The sequence below is a fragment of the Podarcis bocagei genome, assembly GCF_964188305.1.
Source record: "Podarcis bocagei genome assembly, chromosome: 3".
Lineage (NCBI taxonomy): Eukaryota > Metazoa > Chordata > Lepidosauria > Squamata > Lacertidae > Podarcis > Podarcis bocagei.
In genome coordinates this window covers 66,252,253-66,272,303 of record NC_138127.1, presented here as the reverse complement: position 1 = coordinate 66,272,303, position 20,051 = coordinate 66,252,253, and the positions used below count along the sequence as shown (strand labels likewise).

At 44.4% G+C, this 20,051-nt stretch overlaps 1 protein-coding gene across 1 annotated transcript in view; it reads right to left on the bottom strand.

Annotated features, from left to right (window-relative positions):
- Positions 1 to 20,051, bottom strand: part of CATSPERE (catsper channel auxiliary subunit epsilon) — a 54,394-nt gene that overhangs the window by 19,957 nt on the left and 14,386 nt on the right. The window contains exons 9-12 of the mRNA XM_081188163.1: positions 19,032 to 19,521; positions 16,909 to 17,398; positions 11,281 to 11,720; positions 10,180 to 10,238 (exon numbers count right to left, since the gene is read on the bottom strand). Coding sequence (XP_081044289.1) covers positions 10,180 to 10,238; positions 11,281 to 11,720; positions 16,909 to 17,398; positions 19,032 to 19,521 — 1,479 coding nt within the window. The remainder of the gene's footprint in view (positions 1 to 10,179; positions 10,239 to 11,280; positions 11,721 to 16,908; positions 17,399 to 19,031; positions 19,522 to 20,051) is intronic.

The window sequence follows — 20,051 nt, the reverse complement described above, 5'->3', positions numbered from 1 at the left end:
GAAATAATGACCTCAAGCTTTTATAGTAACATCCCAAAAGGGATCCAGTGCTAAGCAACAGGATGAGGGATATCAAGATTTTTAGATCCCATGCCAGGTTTGTACCCAACTTGGGAATCTGTGTGTCAAATTTTGGTTCTTTGTGGGTAAAACTTGGTTCATTTAAGAACTTCAGACTTATGGGTGAGGCCTTCAAGCAAGAGATAGCAGTTTCTGACCCTTAGCTAGCAGGCCCAAGATATACTGCATCTGGTTATTTTGTACCAGTATCCCAAGGACATAAATTGTCATTTACTAATTAAAGTTACATTTTTCCACTGTGCTGTCATAGGGCTCTATCATCCAACCTAGGTTCTGGAAATTTGCAGCTAAGTAGCCTTGTGATTGGCTGAGAAGTGGGATAACAGGCAAAAATATATAAAAGCAATCTACCTTGTAGTCTTCCTTGCCCCAAACTAGCCCCTCTGCTAGCCTCCTGTTTATGCCCATCTTGTATTCTGAGTTTTGGTTGTTGAACTGACTTGTCAAGCCACATCTCTTTGCAAAGTCAGAGCGTGATGATGAAGTATCTTAGCTTAGGCTGTCCGATTTTTTGTTTTTTTTAATGTATTTTCCATTATATTTCTAATTTCTTAATTGACCTCCTAAAATATTTTCTTCCTATTTAGTAACAGGGTTCTTACCACGGTATCATTTTATTATTCTTAAACATATAGGTTCTGCATTTTACTGTGGTTATTTGGAAAACTGCCTTGGTGTAAACCAGTGCCTTAGATCTCTTTGATCATACTTAGCTACCATACAAATGGTTGTTTTTGCTGGAGGCTTCAGACAGCAAAGCATGGTGACTTAGCTCTTGCTCCCTGGAACCTCACAGGGATCCCACAGAGCTACAGGTGTCTCCTGGGCCTGAAGGAAAGGACTCTTAACAGGAATGGTGGCAGCATACAATTTGGGGGATTTGGTTGGACACTGAACCCTATAATCTTTACGTAGTGGCATCAGCTGGACATTAACTATTCAGAGATGTGTACCCTAGCTGAGATACAATTAATTTGGAATTTCTTGAACGTTGTCTGAGCAATATGTTTGGGGTAAATCATTATAGACAAAAGTAAGTGGACAAAAGTTTTTTTTTTAAATACAATCTATGTTTATGTGGCGAGGACAACACCATTCATTGAGTACCTTTTTCCTTTTCTTGTTTGTACACCGGAGAAACTGATCAGTAACCTGATGTGTCTAAGATTGCCCACAGCTTCCTCAAATATTAGATTTCCAAAGTTGGAAATGCAAATAGTTTTAGGCTTTGGATCTTATGCTAGAGCCTAGTTTGCCCAAATAGAAATGGTTTTAAATTGGTGTCCTGGAGAAATACTTTTAAATTACGTATGGTGCCAAGGAAAAACAAAATTCTGCCTTAATAAGTTACATAATTCCAGTATGCAATTTCCCCAGAGTTTTCACATTGTAAACTATGGCTTGGATCCAAAGAATGTGAAACTAGTTCTTGGAGACTAGGCAGACTTTATATCAGCTCCCCGTGCCATGTGGCAGATTGTGTTTCAAACTGAGACAAATTTTAAAAAACAGGCTGTGATGTGTCGCGGAAGAAGCAAGCTGTTCAAAGGGTTTAGTTTTATTAAAAATAAATAAATCTTGCATTAGTGCAAGCCTCTTGCTTTAGGGTGCATGCATACAGGCAAATGTACTAATCTTCACAAAAAGGAAAGAGAATAGTCAAACTCAAATTTATGGGCAGATACTAGAAAAGATTATAAAGAAATCAATCTGTAAGCATCTTGATAACAATTGCAGTGATTAATAGAAGCCAACATAAATCTGTCAAGAATAAATCCTGCCAGACTAATAAACTCATTTTTAAAAATTAGGTTACTAGATTATGGATTTTGGAAATGCTGTGATTTTTATTTCTCTTACTTTCAGAAAAGAATTTGACAAAGGTCTACATATTATTTTGTTTACTAAACTGGTTAAGTGTGGACAAGTGCTCATCAATTATTCCTCATCAACCCAGAGAGAGACTTTGAATGTGCTGCTGCAGGGCTCTAGTCTGGGCCTGGTTTTCTTCAACATTTTCATGTAGATGAAAGGGAGGAGTGAATCATGAAATTTGCCAATGGCACAAAAATCAGAATTGCTACCTAACATCTCAGAATGACCTTGATAGAATGGAAAACTGGGTCAAAAATAGCAAAATGAAACTCAAGAGACATATGCAAATATCTGCATTTTTGCAATACATTTTAAAATTTTCAGGTGAAGGATGTCAGGAAACATGGCTTGGCAGTAGTACAAAGTTATTGGGATTGTAATAAACCATAAGCTGAATGTGAGTCAGCAAAGTGATCCAGCTGTGAGGGGGCTAATGTGATTTTAGGCTGCTTCAATCAAATCATAATGTCCCAGTAATGAGAAGTGGTAGTTCCTCTTTATTCTATACTAGTTAGACCTCACATGAGAGTATTGTGTCCAGTTCTGCACACAACACTTTAAGAGTGATATGGTTTGCTGGGTGAGATGGGAGGCTGTATGCCTGAGCCCTTTCCTAATTCCTGGATCCAGCACAGATTCAATTCCTGAAATAGCCAGGCTAGCTTCCTGGTGGGGTAGTGTCCCTCTAAGTATGAACCATTAAGGCAACAAAGGAAGTGGCTCTGTGCCAGATGACAAATAGATGAGCCCCCTTACTTCAACTCGCTGGTAGTTAGAAAGACAAAAGCCAGAGTCAAAGGTCTGAGTTATGTGAGCTAGAAGCTAGAAGCAAGGCTGCAGGCTGGGCAGCTGGGAGAAGGAGCCATGCCTGATTTCTGCTTGAATCCAAGGCTGTGGCTATGGGGGAAGCAACACCTTCTTGAGCTCAAGTTATATATATGTGTAAATAAACCATATATCATAAAGATACCACAGTCTCCAGTGTCCCTCATTGCAAAGGAAACTGAATCCTGGGTAAGCCTGGAATCTTACACTGCTTGGAGATTAGGGTGGCAATAATATAGACAAATGAGAATGGGGTGATGAAGATGTTAGGTAGTATAGAAAACAAGTCCTATGAGAGAAGGTTGAAGGAACTGGGTATATTTAGCATGCAGAACAGAAAACTGAGAAGGACCTGATAGCACCCTTCAAATACTGGAAGAGCTGTCACCTAGAATATGACAAACACTTCCCTGCTGCTGTAGAAGATAGGACTAGATCTAATGGGCTTAGCTTACTGAAGGGTAGATTGTTGCAAAGACAGAACTAGCTTTAGCCACTAAGGAACAGGAATATAAAAATATGTGAATGCATGGTGATAATTTTGAAAGAGAAGAAAACCAAGTAATTGCACAGAATTTGGGACCAGCTGCTGAAAATATGAGGTTGTCTGAGGAGTAGGGAGAGTTGTAATGAACATTTACAATGCCAGTTGTTGGACATGAAATAGAAAAAGCAGATTTGCAAGGACCTGTGAAAGTTCTGACACAGCAACTTAAAAAAGCAACAGGTTGCTAATAGAAATTTGGAGGGGTGTTGAAGGAACAGCTCCATGCTCAGAAGCCAATTTGTTGAATTGTTGGAGCTTATTTGGATAATGATGATGATATGTGGGAAGAAGAGTGGAAACAAAAGTGTGATAGTAAGGATATTCATTCACATATTTTTGTTGAATGGTTTCTTTAAATGTAAAGGTTCAGCACTGTTCCACTCCATGTGTATGTCTTTAAGGGGCCAGAGCAAGGGCCAGAGCAAAATAACGAGACCCAGCTTTACAGCTGTGAAACATAGCAGGTGCTGCTGAGTTGTACTGATTAAACTGTGTCAGCAATTGGGTAGAGTATATAAGGAGCAGCACCTAGCTCTCCCATTACCATGGGGGCTGGGTTGGTGGTTGGGTCATGTTTGTTGATGTATTTAGTGTAATGTTTGTATTTAGTGTAAATGGAGTTTTTGTTTTTCTTATTAAAACCTTGTTTAAGTTATTTTTGAGTCCCTTTTTAATGCATGGTCTCCCCAGAAAGCTCTCTGCAGCGCTACCATACTGCAAATAGCCAACAATTTTAACAGTACAGGGTGTGTTGACAATAAAAGATTACAGGGGAGATAGAATAAACAGCAACAGAGAAATTGTAATGGGCTTGCTGGTGAAAATAGATAAATAGATAGATATGCTGGACTGTGGGGGAAATTTGCTAGAAGGGGAAGTGGATTAGATATTAGGGGTCAAGGCTGGCATCTGTTATTGAAAGCTGGGTGTCAGATAAAACATCTTGATGGAGTTCCATTATATAAAAAAAGACTGATAAATTGTTTCTAGAGTACTTCACTGTTGTAAAGAATCTGCTGTTTTCACAGCCAGCACACACCGGGTTGACATCTTCATTGAACTATTTATCATGATCTCAATGCCTCATTCCTGATCAGTCACCTCCAGTTCCAGACCCCATGAGCATATATGTGAAATTCACTGAGTTTGGAGAGATGCTTTCAGAGCTCTCTGCAAGCTCTTTTTGTTTTCATGACTCAGAACAGTTTTGTATCATCATCAGTCTTAGCCACCCTACCACCTCACTGCTTAGTTCTAACTTTAGTTCACTTATGAACAAGTTAAAAAGCACAGGTGCCAGTACTAATCCTTGGGGGACTCTACTTCTTTCCATTCAGAGAATGGTTGCTCTTCCTCTATTATGTACTGAGCCACAGCAAGGCTCTTGGTTTCAGTCTGCAACTCAGAATAGAAAAATGTCTGTGCATTAACCGCCAGCACAAGATCTTTGGTTTGGATTGGAACATTGTGGTTCTATGCTAGGGATCATTGGGAAAGGAATTAAAAATAAAGCTGCCAGTATCAAAATGGCATTATATGAATCTATATTGTGAAAGCATTTATGTTACTGTGTACAGTTCTGGTTGCTTCTTGGTGAGCAACTCCCCTTTGAAGAAAGGTTACAACGTTTGGGACTTCTTAGTTTAGAGAAGACGCAAGTTAGAGGTGACACGATGGAAGTTTTTAAAATGATGCATGGCACGGTAAAGTGGATAGGGAAAAGTTTTTCTTCCTCTCCATTACACTACAACTTGTGGGCATCCACTGAAGCTGAATGTTGGAAGATTCAGGAGGGATAAAATAAAGTACAGCGGTACCTCAGGTTACATACGCTTAAGGTTACAGACTCCGCTAACCCAGAAATATTACCTTGGGTAAAGTACTTTGCTTCAGGATGAGAACAGAAATCGTGCTCCGGCGGTGCGGCAGCAGCGGGAGGCCCCATTAGCTAAAGTGGTGCTTCAGGTTAAAAACGGTTTCAGGTTAAGTACGGACCTCCAGAACGAATTAAGTACTTAACCTGAGGTACCATCGGCTGGGTGAGGACTGCAGGGCCTGCTCCCTTCCAGGGCCTTCTCCAACTGGCCCAGGGGGGCGTGGCCCAGGCCCTTTCTCCCAGCTATAAAGGGACTCCGGCAAGGAAGCCTCGGACCATCGGCTGGGTGAGGACTGCAGGGTCTGCTCCCTTCCAGGGCCTTCTCCAACTGGCCCAGGGGGGCGTGGCCCAGGCCCTTTCTCCCAGCTATCAAGGGACTCCTGCTGCAGGGAAGCCTCGGACCATCGGCTGGGTGAGGACTGCAGGGCCTGCTCCCTTCCAGGGCCTTCTCCAACTGGCCCAGGGGGCGTGGCCCAGGCCCTTTCTCCCAGCTATAAAGGGACTCCTGCTGCAGGGAAGCCTCGGACCATCGGCTGGGTGAGGACTGCAGGGTCTGCTCCCTTCCAGGGCCTTCTCCAACTGGCCCATGGGGGCGTGGCCCAGGCCCTTTCTCCCAGCTATAAAGGGACTCCTGCTGCAGGGAAGCCTCGGACCATCGGCTGGGTGAGGACTGCAGGGCCTGCTCCCTTCCAGGGCCTTTTCCAACTGGCCCAGGGGGCGTGGCCCAGGCCCTTATTTGGATCAAACTTTTGGGGAAGCTGGGAAGTGTTCTGCAATTGCTTCCCTGTTCCAATGTGTTTTAAAATGTCCTCAAGCAGTCGGCAATTTAAATTTGTTTTTCTTTTTTTCCTTTTTTCTCTTGTTGGGGGTGGGTGGGTGTAATGGATATTTGGTTGGGGATTAATTTTAGTATAATTGTTCTGTTTTTGTTTTCTGTTGTTTTATTGGTTCTGTATAGTTTGTGTTTTGTTTTTAAGGGGCGGGATCAGGGCTGCCTGGGAGTGAGGCCCCAGCCAACACGATGGCTGGGACAAGTTCCACAGGGGGGGAAGCACTGGGACATCCGATCTCGGTGATCATGGGCAGGAGGCGGAGTTACGCTAAGACCAGACCATGTCATTACCGAGGAGGCAGGTTTAGTCGTTGTTTGAAGACTATCCCTGCCTCCGGGTCTGGCCTTGACCAGATGGATACTGGAATCAACAGGGGAAACCCACATAACCTGAAGGTGTTGCTGTGTAATGCCAGGTCAATGATGAATAAAACCACTGCCATCCACGACCTGATTGTGGATGGAGGATTTGACCTGGCTTGTGTGACAGAGACCTGGTTGAATGAGGCAGATGGGCCTGTCCTTGCTGCCGCTTGCCCACCAGGTTTCTCTTACGCACAGCAACCCAGGTCATGTGGGCGGGGAGGGGGGGTTGCAGTGATTTTTAGGAAGTCATTAGTTTGCATCAGGCGTCCTACTGGGAAGACCCAGTTTTCTGAGTGCATGTTCTGGAAGTTGGGCAATAGGGGCAGTACAGGATTCCTTTTGGTGTACCGACCTCCCCGCTGCACCAAGGATTCCCTGTCCGAGCTGCTTCAGGTCGTGGCGGATGTTCTCCTGGAGACACCTAGTTTGGTTGTCCTAGGGGATTTTAACATCCACGCCGACACGACCTTACAAGGGGCCGCTCGGGACTTCGTGGAAAGCATGGCCTCCATGGGGCTGTCCCTGAATAAGTTGGGCCCAACTCATAGTCATGGACATGCCTTAGACCTGGTATTCACCTCTAGTGACGTGGGTGATCTGACACTAAGTAAAAGTGAAACCAAAGAAGTGCCATGGTCAGATCACTTCCTGGTGCAACTGGACTTCTCCGCGACCCTTCCCCTCTGCAGGGAGGTGGGACCAATTCGGATGGTCTGCCCCCGCCACTTAATGGATCCAAATGGTTTCCAGAGAGTGGTAGGGGATGCTTTATCCCATGTTGATGGCCTTTCAGCTGATTCCCTGGTGGCCCGCTGGAATGCGGAGTTAACCAGGGCTATCGACTGTCTGGCTCCGAAGCGCCCTCTCCGATTGCATGGAGCCCGGACAGCCCCGTGGTTTTCTTCGGAGCTGAGGGCGATGAAACAATCGCTGAGACGGCTAGAGCGTCGGTGGCAGAAAACTCACTCCGAATCTGACCGGACACAGGTTAAAGCTCAACGTCGAGCCTACCAAGTGGCGATAGCGACGGCGAAGAAGACTTTCTTCACCGCCTCTATTGCATCTGCAGAAAATAGTAGCAGGAGACTCTTTCAGGTGGTCCGCAATTTAACGGAACCACCTTTACCACCGGGGCCTTGTAAAGACCCCAAGATCTCCTGCAACGATTTTGCAAAGTTTTTTGCAGATAAAATCACTCATATTCGGAAGGAGCTAGACACCACCGTGGGAGCAGGGCCGGGGCAGGAGAGTGCTAGAGCCCTGTCTGGTCAAGTTGCATGGAATCAATTTCAATCCGTTACCCCCGAGGATGTGGACAGGCTGCTTGGACGCGTGAAACCAACCACCTGTCTCCTTGATCCTTGCCCATCCTGGCTAATAAAAGCAAGCCGGGAAGGGCTGGGCGATGGGCTCTGCGGGGTGGTGAATGCTTCCCTCTGTGAGGGAACATTCCCAGATCCGCTGAAAGAGGCGGTCATTAAACCGCTTCTTAAAAAACCATCTTTAGACCCGGCCAGTATGGCCAACTATCGCCCAGTCTCAAATCTTCCATTCTTGGGCAAGGTGATTGAGCGTGTGGTTGCTGAACAACTCCAGACACGCCTGGAGGATGCGGACCATTTGGATCCCTTCCAATCAGGGTTCAGGCCTCATCATGGGACTGAAACTGCCTTGGTCGCACTGGTTGATGATCTCCGGCGAGCTAGGGACAAAGGTGAGAGTTGTTTCCTAGTTCTGCTGGATCTCTCAGCGGCCTTTGATACAATCGACCATAACATCCTTCTGAACCGTCTAGAGGGGTTGGGAGCTGGGGGCACTGTTATACAGTGGTTTCGCTCCTTCCTCCTGGGCCGTGTTCAGAAAGTGGTGGTGGGGGATGAGTGTTCAGACCCTTGGGCCCTCACTTGTGGGGTGCCTCAGGGTTCCGTCCTCTCCCCCATGCTTTTTAACATCTATATGAAGCCGCTGGGAGAGATCATCAGGGGGTTTGGACTGGGTGTCCATCAATATGCAGATGATACCCAGCTCTACCTTTCTTTCAAATCAGAACCAGTGAAGGCGGTGAAGGTCCTGTGTGAGTGCCTGGAGGCGGTTGGAGGATGGATGGCGGCTAATGGATTGAGGTTGAATCCTGACAAGACAGAAGTACTGTTTTTGGGGGACAGGGGGCGGGCTGGTGTGGAGGACTCCCTGGTCCTGAATAGGGTAACTGTGCCCCTGAAGGACCAGGTGCGTAGCCTGGGAGTCATTTTGGACTCACAGCTGTCCATAACACCGGTCTTGAAAGACCTACATTGGCTCCCAGTACGTTTCCGAGCACAATTCAAAGTGCTGGTGTTGACCTTTAAAGCCCTAAACGGCTTCGGCCCAGTATACCTGAAGGAGCGTCTCCACCCCCATCGTTCTGCCCGGACACTGAGGTCCAGCGCCGAGGGCCTTCTGGCGGTTCCCTCATTACGAGAAGCGAAGCTACAGGGAACCAGGCAGAGGGCCTTTTCGGTGGTGGCGCCCGCCCTGTGGAATGCCCTCCCATTGGATGTCAAGGTGATGGACAGGGAAGCTTTTAATGTATGATATTTTAGTGTTTTTTGGTTTCTGTGGAAGCCGCCCAGAGTGGCTGGGGAAACCCAGCCAGATGGGCGGGGTACAAATAATAAATTATTATTATTATTATTATTATTATTATTATTATTATTATTATTATACCACTGTACTTCTTCACACACCACATAGTTAATTTATGGAACTTGCTTTCATAGGAAGCAGTCATGGCCACCAGCTTGGATGGCTTTATAAGATGATTAGACGAGCTCATGGAAGAGAGGGCTATTGATGGCTATTGGCCATGATGGCTATGCTTTGCCTCTACCGTCAGAGGCAGCAGAACACCAGTTGCTGAAAAGCCACAGGTAGGTAGCGTGCTCTTATGCTTGAATCCTGCTTACTGGTTTCCCATAGGCACTTGTCTGGCCATTGTGACAACAGGATGGTGGATTAGATGGGCTGTTGGCCTGATCCAGCAGGTTCTTCTTATGGTCATGTTCTGAGCAGATGAAAGGGAGGCCTAAACTCCAGTAGCCCCCTGTCAGAATTGGACTATAATAGTAGCATTACAACCACATCATATTTAAAGTCCTTGTGGACAACAGGGGGGTTAGTTAGGAATTGAGCTGCAAAGGACACCTTAGGATTCAGCTGCTGAATGTACTTTACTCAGAGAATAGCTTGTGAATATTACTGTGGTTAACCAAACACCTTTAAATGAATTTGTGGGAACTGCTACTTATATGGCTGGCACAATAATAAATTTCACTGGGAGGCTGGGTCTGTAACCCATATTGATATTTTGATATGTGTCATTTTGAACCATCCACTGTTGAAACAGATACAATGAAAAAAGATATTGTGCTTGATTTACCTCATTTGAGAGTATTGACTGATGATTTGAAAATGCAAGGTGTAGTTAAACAATGCCAAAGCTCTCATCATAGTAAAAAAGAGAGATCTTAAAGAAAAATGGTGGTCCATCTCAGAAGGGGACTTGGACTAAACCCATGGCCTCACTTGTAAAACCAAGAATAGATAGGATCCCCAAATTAACAGCTCCCAGAAGGCTTCCCAAGATGGAACGTGGTCTTTGGAATTAAAAAGAAGTTCCCCAGCCCTGAGCTAGTTCCAATAAGCCTTCAGTGTGCTTATGCTATTGACTCTTCTGAAATGTAAATGTAACCAACAAATTGTTAAGCATTTTCATATTTTAACTATCATTATACTTACATTACATCTTCATAATCTCCCTCGGTTGAATAATCATGGTCATGATAAAGTGTTACAGTCTTTAAGATATAATAAACAACAATAATGAATAGTTAGTCTTAAAATACCATATATTTAAGGGCTGCAGGCAAGTAACATTACTCATTATATCATAATAAAACAGGATAGGTGAATGTAAAGGTACCCCTGCCCGTACGGGCCAGTCTTGTCAGACTCTAGGGTTGTGCGCTCATCTCACTCTAGAGGCCGGGAGCCGGCGCCGTCCGCAGACACCTCCGGGTCACATGGCCAGTGTGACATCGCTGCTCTGGTGAGCCAGCACCAGCGCAGCACACGGAACGCCGTTTACCTTCCCGCTATAAAGCGGTACCTATTTATCTACTTGCACTTAAGGGTGCTTTCGAACTGCTAGGTGGGCAGGATAAAACAGGATACTAAAAGTTAAAAAAACTTCAAATTATATAAAATATAAAATCCACTTTATCCTAGACATTTGAATCCCTGTAATGTAAGTAAGGTTATATGGAATATTACATCTTTTAGAATATTCATGTGCAACTTTGTATGTATTTAGTGAATCATAGAACTTGATTATATTAGTTCTTATTTAGTTAGTTATTTAAAATATTACAGTGGTACCTCGGTTTAAGAACAGTCCAGTTTAAGAACGATTTGGTTTACAAACTCAGCAAAACCAGAAATAGTATCTTGGTTTGAGAACTTTACCTCGGTCTAAGAATGGAATACGAATGGTGGAAGGCTACCGGTGGCAGGAGGCCTCATTAGGGAAAGCACGCCTCGGTTTAAGAAGAGTTTTGGTTTAAGAACAGACTTCTGGAATGGATTAAGTTCGTAAACTGAGGTACCACTGTATTATAATAGCCCCTTTCTGAGCTATCACGACTGAGGAAATCATTGCAGCCATATCTATAGGCTTCAAGTAGAAGTGTGAGTTCATAAATCTGGTTCATCCATGGAATTCCCACTGAATTAGAAACATGCTAGTAGTCTTGCATGTGTCTGTAGCCAGTAACATGTCTGAACCAGACAGCCTGACCCAAGAAAGAAACACACAGGAAGAAAAATGCAAGATTCACCTACCTGATTCTTAGTACAAATTCCACGTGCTATTTCATATTGAATAGAGTTATTTTGCTTCAGCAAGTGTGGCCTGTAGATTGTAACTTCTGTGGACAATCCCACATTTTCCAGAAAGACAATCTGGGCCCAAAAGGTCATATTTGTTCCCATATCCAGATAGTAAGTATCTGCTTCCATATTGTGCTGAAATGATATATATGGACAGACCTCTCCTAAAGGATTTGTGGCACTAAGTACTTCAGTTTTCAGTGGATAAGCCTTGTAATATATATGAGTACCATTGTTTATGAGCAAATAGAAGTCACCATGCCCATTCACATATATGGCAAAGTCTCTGGCTTCAGTTTCCCAAGCACTGAGCTTTAGAACATCTTTCATATTAAACTTTAAGAAAAACATGTCATTGTTTTTCATTTTAATCACAGTGTTTCCAGCACTGCCTATAAAAAGGAGAGAGAAAAATAGATAGAGCTTAATATAACATCGGTTTATGTATATAATTATATTACTATTATCAATAAAAGTACAATTCTTTCTTATCTTTTCAGTAACAATGGTTGATTGTTTTAACAAACATTTGTCCTTAGTACAAATTTGCCTTGAATTGTGGCAAAAATTATCTATAGAAAATATATGCTTGTGATTCCGAACATTCATTATTTCTTAAAATTATTTGTATAGTGTCTTTCATTTCCAAGGTGATTTCTGGGGCACATTGTTTTAAATTAAAATTGGGAACACACATTATTCTTCCTTTCAGAAGGCCACATTTTCTTCTCTCATATCCAACAACAATGTGCAAACATCATCTTCAACTGTAGGATGACCAATTAATGCTACTTCCTGGCAGCCACCCTTCCAGCATGCAGCCAAACTAGGGTTCAGGGATACAGTGGTGCCTCGCAAGACGAAATTAATTCGTTCCGTGAGTTTTTTTGTCTTGCGATTTTTTCGTCTTGCGAAGCACGGTTTCCCATAGGAATGCATTGAAAATCAATTAATGCGTTCCTATAGTCAAAAAAACTCCAAACAAAGCCAAATTTGGTAAAAAAAGAGTTTATTAAGTGCTCTTTAAATTCACACATACTGTAAAGAGCATTTCAAAAATTGAAGGAACAATAATTTAAGTTTCTAAACATGACAGAAAAGCATTTAAAAATTAACAAAGTGTACTGTACTGTACATACATTTTCTAAGACTCTGGGGGACGACTCGAAGAAGGTTCCTCTTCCACTCTTTGCTTCTTGCTGAAGAACCTGTCCATGGTCTGCTGCTTCATCCGCCTTTTCAGCACCTCCCTGAAAGACGACATGACCCTCGTATCAAAAGTGTTCGCAAGGTCACGTGTCAGGTTCTTGTCAGGGTGGTGCCGCTGTGCAAAAGCCTGCACATCTTTCCACTTATGGCAAATGTCCCTCAGTTCTTTGGAGGACAGCCGTTCCTCAGTTGCTTCCTCCTCTTCCAGCGAGGCCTGCTCCTGCGCAACCTCTGCCTGCAGTTTGACCAGCTCCTGGGTGGTCAGGTCGTGGTCGTGCTCCTCCACCAGCTCGCTGATGTCCTCCTCTGTGACCTCCAGGCCCATGGTCCTCCCCAAGGAAACAATGTCCTGCACCACTGTTGACTCTGGTGCATCAGAGTCACTTGGTGCCACACTGCCCGGCCACAGGCTGCGCCAAGCGCAATTCAAATTTCTCTGGCTGATCCCGTCCAAGGCCGTGGTGATCATCTTCAAGCAGGTGACGATGTTGAAGTGGTCCTTCCAGAATTCCCGCAGGGTGATGTTGGTGCAATCAGTCACCTTGAAGCATCGCCTGAAAAGCTCCTTGGTGTAGAGTTTTTTGAAATTGGCGATGAGCTGCTGATCCATCGGCTGGAGCAGTGGCGTGGTGTTAGGCGGCAGGAACATGATGTTGATGAAGCTGAACTCCTCCAACAAGTCCTCCTCAAGGCCTTTAGGATGAGCAGGAGCATTGTCCATCAGAAGCAAAGCCTTCAGTGGCAGGTCGTTGTCCAGCAGGTACTGTTTGACAGCAGGGCCAAAAGCAAGATTGACCCAGTCCACAAACAGCACACATGTGACCCAAGCCTTACTGTTGGATCGCCACATGACACTCAGCTGCTCCTTGTCGACCTTGTGTTTCTTGAAGGCCCGTGGGTTCTCCGAGTGGTACACCAGCAGGGGCTTGATCTTCAGGTCGCTGCTTGCGTTGGCACAGAAGAGCAGGGTCAGACGGTCCTTCATGGGCTTGTGGCCAGGCAACTTGGCCTCCTCCTGAGTGATGAAAGTCCTTTTGGGCATCCTCTTCCAAAACAGCCCGGTCTCGTCGCAGTTGAAGACCTGCTGTGGAACGTAGCCCTCCGTTGTCACAACCTCCAGGAACTCCGCTGCAAAGTCTTCAGCCGCAGGAACATCAGAACTGGCAGCCTCTCCATGCCTGACCACGCTGTGGATTCCAGATCTCGTCTTGAACCGGTCAAACCAGCCTCTGCTTGCCTTGAAGACTTCTGGCTCGCCTGAGGATCCTGGCTGTTGCCGGACGAGGTCTGCGTGCAAGGCCTTGGCCTTCTCACAAATGACGGCCTCAGTCACTGTGTACCCTGCACGCTGCTTCTCTTCTAACCAGATGAGCAGCAACTTCTCCACCTCCTCCAGAACAGCTGGGCGGTTCTTCACGATCCTGGTGACTCCCTTGGCTGCATCAGTCGCAAGGATCTTCTCCCTCATCTTCAGGATGGTCCCAATGGTCGATGGATTCCTCCCGTACTCCCTGGCGAGGTCTGTCACACGCATTCCACCGTCGTGCTTCCGGATGATCTCCTCCTTCATTTCCAGCGTAACCTTCTCCTTCTTCCTCTCGCCGGCCTCTGCAGCAGCAGTCTTCTTGGGCCCCATGGCAGCACAGCTCCTACCTTCGCAACCCCCCCCCCCAAAAAAAATCAGTGCTTCACATCCAAAAAAATCAAAAGCACCAAACCTCCCAGAAAACACACAAGCTTCCAGATTCTTGCAAACCCCTCCTCAACAATTCCCTGACCCCCCCAGCCACCCACCACACAGAAATCCAAATCCAGAAATCTTTTTTTTTAACAACAGCAGAGTGTCCCAATGGTCACAAAAAATCATAAAAATGCAGAAAAAAGCACACAAGCTTCCAGATTCTTGCAAACCCCTCCCCAACACCAAGTCCTTGAATTCCAAACACCCCAACCCAAAATCCCCCCAAAAAGTTTTAAAAGTTTAACTTACCAAATGGCTGCAAAAGAAGTTTTGGAAAAGCTTCAAAAATCACCAAAGTCTTCAAAAACCTCAAAAAAGGCTACCACACCGCGTGCTATGAGTTGCTCCTCGAAGTCAAGTTGCAACTGCACCTCTTCAAGCAATGCACCCTGGGTATTAACGGTTTTAAGAAAAAGGAAACAAACTTGCAAGACATTTTCGTCTTGCGAAGCAAGCCCATAGGGAAAATCGTCTTGCGAAGCAACTCAAAAAACCAAAAACCCTTTCGTCTTGCGAGTTTTTCGTCTGGCGAGGCATTCGTCTTGCGAGGTACCACTGTAAATGTGAGTCTCCTGTAACTGAGCTATATTGCAGCCTCTGTCAGAGAAACCTGGGGTATTGTTATTCCCTTACTTAGGATAATGTCATTACATACATCTGGTAGCTAAATTTTGCAAGGCACTCATCACCACACCTTATATTTATTTCAGGTATACAAACTCCTGAAAACATACTAGTGACCCTGGCAGAATTTTGGAAAGAATTGAGGTACACAGTCCAGAAGCTGGTATATGAAGTTAAGTTAGCTAGGATCACTCCTCCTGTATAAAATGCTAGGTGGTGTCAGGACTGGTTGTTGTCCTCTTCTGATCACCACACAAATGCTTCTTGTTCTTTTATAAATTTTTATTATGTATTAACAAACTTTTAAACGGTCCTTATCTTTAACTATTCTTCCTCAGAGTCACTTATTTCAGATACCTTCTGAGCTCTGCTTCTCCGTGACCAGCCACCCTCAAAATGGCGAAGGCGCCCTTCCCTTAGCTTTCCCGCTCTTTTTTCCAACCTCCTGCTAGAGCTGGTTTGTATCTCCCCTCCTACAAATCTGAGCTAGAACTTAACCCTTGCCTTTCCTGGGAACATTCTGTCCCTCCCTGTTGTTCCTGTTGCTCTCTTCTGATAGATACCGCTCCGGCGGGAAGGTAAACGGCGTTCCGTGCGCTGCTCTGGTTCGCCAGAAGCGGCTTAGTCATGCTGGCCACATGATCCAGAAGCTGTACGCCGGCTCCCTCGGTCAATAAAGCAAGATGAGCGCCACAACCCGAGAGTCGGCCGCGACTGGACCTAATGGTCAGGGGTCCCTTTACCTTAACTAGTATTTAAGACTGTTCTACAGTAAAGCTTTGAAACTCCTTCTTGTGGTGGAGAAAATCCAGTTCTACATGAGATAAAGATCAGGAAATCTGCTGAAGAACTCTAACTCCAAGTTGCAAGGGTGCTTTGAGCAGGGTTTGGATGCAGCAGTTGAGTATCCACCCCAACACAGCTTTTTACTACTCCTATTCCTACTCCTACTATTATTATTATGCCAGGTAGATCAGTGGCAGCTGTGGCTTCCACCCACCAGGTGAACCACTGGTGAACAGATGGAGGTATACTGACTTAAGCTCCCCTCCTCTGAGGGCCCCCCAATTGCACTGTATTCAGAATCTTGTTTATAGCTTTAATAGCCATAATCTCTGATACATAAAAGGAATACACTACGGGAAGAGCCCCAGTGGTCTGCCACTGATACATATAGTAAATTGAATGGATTTTATTAAGCTTTTCCAAGCCATTATTGGCTTAATTCATATAACTACTCACACATTAGAACTTTGTTTACAATAGACTCAAAAAGGTCCTAAGTATCAGCCCCTAAGGATTGAACAGGATGTATCCAACTGCCATAGCTGTGCAATTCTCCTAGGAAGTTTTTTACTATAACAACACCTGCATATTTAGGGACATACAGATTCCCCCCCCCCATTTACACATGTTCAATTCACACATGTGCATACGTGGAATACCTGGAAACCCAGATATTGGGGGGGGGGGAGAACTGATGAGCTTCAGCAAAGCCCCACTGAGCCTCTGACACCCCCTTTGGGCTTTGGGGAGGGTCTCCTCATGAGCTGGAGGTGCAGCGGGGCTTTGCTGAAGCTCATCAGTTCCCACGCATCAGCTGTTAGCTGGAAAGCCTAGCTGTGCTTCAGGGCAGCAGGGCTTGGTTGACCAGCTAAACTGATGTGCGGGAAAGAAGTTTCCTTGTGCATCCGCTGTGCAAGACCCACTGTCTCTTTGGCTCCTGGGAGCTGGAGGGGCAGCAGGTCTTCATCGACAGGCTCAGCAGACGTGGGAAAACTTCTCCCCTGCGAGTCAGAGGGGCTTTGTTGAGTTGACAGGCAACTCGCAATTTCACAGACATGCGCAGGGGTTCAGAACACAACCCCTGTGTAAATGGGGAGTTACCTGTTGTACTTTCAAACACTATGCATTTATGGCTTAGGTTACACACTATAATTGCCAAAATCAACTAAAATAACAACAATTTCCATTAGTAATTTATATCAAAATATACTATACTTAACCAATAACAACTTGATGAATAACTGTTCCTAATGCTGTTGCTGATAATTCCGTGCCTGTCTCAGCGTCTTTAATATATCCGGTGAATTTGCTTCCTTTGTAAGAATAAATAATCTTGTCACTGTACCACAGCAGCATAGATGATGATGCTCCAAACACAACTTCTATGTTCAGAGGGTCACTTGTAGGTGCAGGCAGGGAAAGATCTCTCAAGAACCAGTGGCCCTCGTCTTCATTAAATCCTGCCACATATAATTGTGTGGAGGTTTTGCATCCAGTACAAGCCAGTAAGACTGAAATTTCAGAAGGGACTGAATCATAGCAAGCACTTATTACAGCTAAAGTAACGTGGTCTTTGAATCCTGTCAGACTCTTTAAGACATCTACTTCCATGACTAGAGCAAACATATCAGTTATATTTCTTGATGGGTACATGAGGAATATTTCTGTTTTTGTCCATAGGACTGCTTCACTTAAATCTGATTCCAGCACCTTGGGTGTCGGATGAGATAGAGAGAGAAGCGGTGGGAGAGATAAATAATAAAATTCAGACACTGTAGGTATTGCTTAAAGCTCTGTCTTAAATTTATCATAAACAATATCAAAACATTCATTGAAAAGTACCATATTTTTCCGTCTATAAAATGCCCCCATGTACAAGATCCTCCTCCCTATTTTGGGGGACTCAATTTTAAGCAAATGAGGGGAGATGGCCCAAAGTTGTTGAGCTTCTCCCCGCCCCCCCCAGCTGCAGGCAGGAAACACTCCCTAGTTCGTTTCCCGCATGCAGTGGCATCAGGGGAAGTTGCGCTCCCGTTGGCCAACCGGTTGGTGGGAGCACAACTTCCCCCGATGTCGCTGCACGCGGGAAACGATCTAGGAAGTGTTTCCCGCACGCAGCCGCATTGGGGGAAGCTGTGCTCCCGCCAACCAGCTGGCTGGCAGCACACAGCCCGCATGCAGCTGCGGGCAGGAAACACTCCCCAGATCATTTCCCGCTCGCTGCAGCATCGGGGGAAGTTGCAGTCCCTCCAACCGGCTGGCTGGCGGGCACGCTGCTTCTCCCTCACCATGCCACTACCTGTGTATTGGATGACCCCAGTTTTTGGACATAATTTTTGAGTCAAAAAACCTCCTCTAACACACGAAAAAATACGGTAAAAACAGTTTGAGATATAACAGATTTGCACTTAAACACTGAGTGCATGGAGCTGCATGCAGATAAGAGTCAGTCCCAATATAAATAGTATTTCCTCCACCCCAACTGTTATTTGCCATATTAGGAAATGTATGCCTATACACGTACATTTTTCCTATTTGCCAAAATATAAGGAAATCTGATCTGATCACAGATCTCCGTTTGCTCCTTTGAGGTAGGGGTTTAGAATCTTCCTTTCACTTTATTCTACTAGCCTTAAACATTGCACCTGTTAAAAATTCTTCTGGATATTGTTTTTTTGGCAGAACCTGACTACAACTGGTTCTACGTTATAGAAAAGTTGCATTTTGGATGCTTCTTGCATCACCATGAGAATGGTGTGTGTGCTTGATGAGGATGGCCATTTGTAGGGTAGTAGGGTGATGCTGTACAAACTTGGCAAGTGGTAGGCATATAAAAAATCCCATAATGAGGAGTTTGCTCAAAAATCCTGAAGGAGAGGAAACCTTTTGAAACTGCAGGGAAAACGTTGCACATAAACTGTCCAAGTCATTTCCCTAAAGCTGTTTGGCCTGTCTCAGCTATGTGCCTCAGCTCTTGGTCAGGAGGAGGAAGGTCATACTTGAATGGCTTCAGTGGACTGCTGCCATTTGGCTCCTGGTCACATTATTCCCCTTTTCTTGACATTCATTATGTTCAGTTGCTGTTGAATGCTATTTTGTGGCTGCTAACCTACTAACCAAACAGACTGAGTCTGGGAACTGAAGGAAAGCCCTTCCCCTTGCAGCCAGTGCTTTCTGAGTGTGCTACCTGTCAACCAAGAGGATATGCTTTACAGTGCTAAACTACCGCATCCCAGAAGCACTGGGCAGCAACAGGCTGCAATGTTTTTTAAGTTGTGGTGGTATGAATAAAAAATAAGTCCACATGAACCCTCTAAAATATAAAATATTTTGAATAACTCACTTGAACTGGATAGTTCCTTAGACACCAGATTCTTTCTTTTATCCCAAGAATTCCGCTTTCTGGAAGTTTATGTTGTTTTCCAACTCTGAACATCTTGTCATTGTTTACAAAATAAGCAGAACTGTCTATTAAAAATACAATGTGTACCTGTACTATGGCTACATCATTTACTTTCTGAGCTACAGCTGGATCTAATACAGTGGAGGGAAATGTGATTCTTTTTGTATGTCTGAACTCATCATGTGTTAGGAAAGCTCCATAATTTGTCACCACAACTGCTTTAGTTGTATGACATGCAGACCAAGTTATCATGAGCTGACTACCAGCTGGAGTCGAGATAGAGACATCATGTACGTTGACTGGAGGAATTTCTGATTTTGCCATGATAAAAGGAGTCCGGGCAACAAAACAACCCTGAAAAGTAACTGGTTTTCCAATGATTACTCCAATGATGTAATTTGAAATGCTAGGCACGTCAATCTCCCAGTATCTAAAATTAGAAAAAAGTATCATATGATTACACTTTATTACCCTAAATCCAAGCATGTTAAATGGAAATTTCTATTAGGATCTATGTAACATAATTCCACGCTATCTTATAGGATTGCAGTGCATGTCACCGATAGAAAAGCAGCAGTTCAAAAATTTGTATTATCAATGCATGTAGAATACAGCTATTGTGAAACTATTCATATGCACCAAGCTGCAAACATTGACAGATGATATACTAGAATTTGGAAGGAGACTCCATTTCTTGAGCTATCTCATTTGCTCAAAAATCTGTGTATTGAGCGAATGACATAACTAATGCAGATGGCAGGCAGAATCTGAAACTCCACTCATAAAATAATAATAAATAGTTCTGTACGCAACAACGAGTTCTTTAGAAATGCTGAAAATAGTCTCAGCAAGCTCAAAACTAGGAATGAAAGAACTGTCAATTTTAGTTCTTTCAAATTCTCATTCTTCCAGTCTTAGGTTCTCCATATTTCTGCAGCAATTTGTGAATTTTCTTTTTCA